General features: G+C 55.2%; 1 protein-coding gene across 1 annotated transcript; it reads left to right on the top strand.

Moving 5' to 3' along the window:
* The first annotated feature begins 213 nt into the window (after positions 1-213).
* LOC137656189 (uncharacterized) lies at positions 214-2,537 on the top strand. Its single transcript, XM_068390363.1, has 5 exons — positions 214-469; positions 619-915; positions 1,150-1,385; positions 1,584-1,949; positions 2,142-2,537. Exons 1-5 carry the CDS (start codon positions 214-216, stop codon positions 2,535-2,537), a joined length of 1,551 nt encoding a protein of 516 aa, XP_068246464.1.
* The last annotated feature ends 253 nt before the right edge of the window (positions 2,538-2,790 follow it).

The following is a 2,790-nucleotide window of genomic DNA, read 5'->3' as shown; positions in this document are numbered from 1 at the left end:
TCCGCAAGGGCACAGAAAGTCCTGGACCTTGCCGGCAAACCCATGGGTGACACCTCTCCTGTCGAGGCATGGGACGAGTTGACCGGCCTGTTAATGCTTCCTGAGACCGACAGCAACGGCCGATGGCGCGAGATTAGCCTATCTCGCGAGATTTTCCTTCGACGCCTGCCGCAGGACGTAAGGGCCCAATTGACGAACGCCGACACACTTCCGATGAACGAACTCCTGTCGAAGGCTCAGAAGCTCCACGAGGCCTCCAAAGCATCTCGCCTCGGGGCATCATCAATATCGTCTCCGTTCTCCTCCTTCAGCTGCTCTTCCATAGACTCTTCATCAACGCCTCCTGACAACGACGACGAGATCAATGCCATGGCAAGGAGGAAACCACCGCAACCGACATGTCCGAACCCTAGCCCTAATCCAGCATGGTGCTTCTACCACGAGCAGTTCGGCAGTGACGGCAAGAAATGTAGGGCACCATGCAATTTTCCTAGAAGATGACGCCATAAGAAACCACCTACCACCATCGCAGCTTCAGGAAACAAGAGTATGAATGGATTCTATATCCTCGACACCGTCTCCAACCATAGACTCATGGTCGACACCTGCGCTATTCAGTCAACGCTCCCGCCATCACAAGCCGACCTAGACCGTGGTCCCAGCTCGTCGCCGCCAATGGGTCTCCCATACGGTGTTATGGGACTGGAATCGCTGTAAAGACGCACCCCTACGCCGACCTTCTGCAAGAATTTCCTGACGTTTTCAAGGCCGAGGTCCGACAATCGCCGGGATCCCCCTCCAAGCACGGGATCTACCACCACATCACGACGATGGGACCTCCAACACACGCCAAATTCCGCCGCCTCCCGCCCCAGAAGCTGAGGGACGCCAAACGCGCCTTTGAGGACATGGAACGCATGGGTATCTGTAAGAAAGCATCGAGCCCCTTTGCATCGCCCCTACACATGGTAAAGGAGCCTGACGGGACCTGGAGACCTTGCAGTGACTACAGGCGCCTCAACCTCATCACAACGCCCGACCACTACCCTCTGCCCAACATGCAAGAACTGACGAATGTGTTGAATGGCGCAAAATACTTCACCAAGATGGACCTTCTCAAGTCTTACTCTCAGGTCCCTGTATTTCCAGAGGACATTCTGAAAACTGCCATTGTGACACAGTTCGGATCCTACACCTTCGCATATTCAACCTTCGGTCTATGCAATGCGGGGGCAACCTTCCAACGCCTAATGGATAGCATCCTGGGCGACCTATCATTCTGCGTCTGTTACGTCGACGACATCCTGATATTCTCAAGGACCAAGGAGGAACACCGGAGGCACGTCCGCGCCGTCCTCAAACGCCTGCAAGAAAATGGCCTAGTCGTACGTTTCGACAAATGCACATTCGGCGCTGAAGGAGTGGACTTTCTCGGTCATCGCGTGTCCTCAAGTGGGGTAAAACCCATGACAACCAAGGTGGACGCCATCAGAAAGTTCCTGACACCTACGACCACCCGCCAACTTCAGGAGTTCCTGGGGATGGTCAATTTCTGCAGGCGCTTCATCCCCAACATCGCACAGACCCTGACACCCCTCGACGGCGTCCTGAAGGGAAAGGCGAAGAAACTTGAGTGGGGTTCCCCACAACATGCATTCACCCAGACAAAGGAAGCCCTCGCCAACGCCACCACCCTGGCTCATTTCGATGACAACGCCCCTCTGCGACTGACGACCAATGCCAGCAACGTCGCCTGTGGGGCTGTGCTGGAACACCTAGTTGATGGTTCTCCTAGACCATTGGCATTCTTCAGCAGAAAACTGAAACCCGCCGAAACAAGATACAGCACATTCGATAGGGAGCTCCTCGCCGTCTACCTCGCCGTCCGCCACTTCAGGCACATCATGGAGGGCAAACCCTTCACCATCGTGACGGACCATCAACCCCTCGTACACGCCTTCACAAAATCGACAGATGCATGGTCCTCCCGACAACAACGTCATCTCGCAGCAATCGCCGAATTCGGGTGCACCATAAGCTACGTTCCGGGAAAGAAAAACCCAGTCGCAGACGCTCTTTCAAGGATTGAAATCGACGCAATCCACCTGGGAATTGACTACACCAACCTCGCATCCGAGCAGCGCACCGACCTAGATGCACATGATCACCTGATGGGGCCATCTGCACTCGAGATAACTGCAATTCCCCTTGGGCCAGCAGGAGTAACTATCCTCTGGGACACCAGCACTGGCCGCCCACGCCCCTGGATTCCGGCTTCCTGCAGAAGAAAAATATTCGACATCATCCATGGACTTTCACACCCCTCGGGACGCAGCACTGCTCGTCTCCTGTCTGAAAAGTTCATCTGGCCAGGGATCAAAAAGGACGCCCGGGAATGGGCGAAGACATGCATCAATTGCCAGACAAGCAAGATAAGCCGTCACACCGAATCGGGGATAGGTGATTTTCCCCAACCGAAAAGATGTTTCGGTCACCTCCACCTTTGCCGCCTTCCGGATCTGCTCGCTACCTGCTGACAATCATCGATCGCTCCACGAGGTGGTTGGAAGCATCACCGATGACCGAAGCTACGACCCAAGCATGCGCCGAAGCCCTTTTGTCAAGCTGGGTGAGCAGATTTGGCGTTCCTGACGACATCACGACAGACGGAGGCCCCGCTTTCCTGTCAGAGAAATGGCTCGCTCTGGCAAACCTGATGGGAACGACACTCCACAGCACCACGGTATACAACCCCACAGCAAACGGCATGGTCTAACGAACTCATCGCGC

Source organism: Palaemon carinicauda, chromosome 17 (assembly GCF_036898095.1).
Source record: "Palaemon carinicauda isolate YSFRI2023 chromosome 17, ASM3689809v2, whole genome shotgun sequence".
NCBI classification, from domain to species: Eukaryota; Metazoa; Arthropoda; class Malacostraca; order Decapoda; family Palaemonidae; genus Palaemon; species Palaemon carinicauda.
This window is presented reverse-complemented; position numbering and strand designations above follow the sequence as displayed.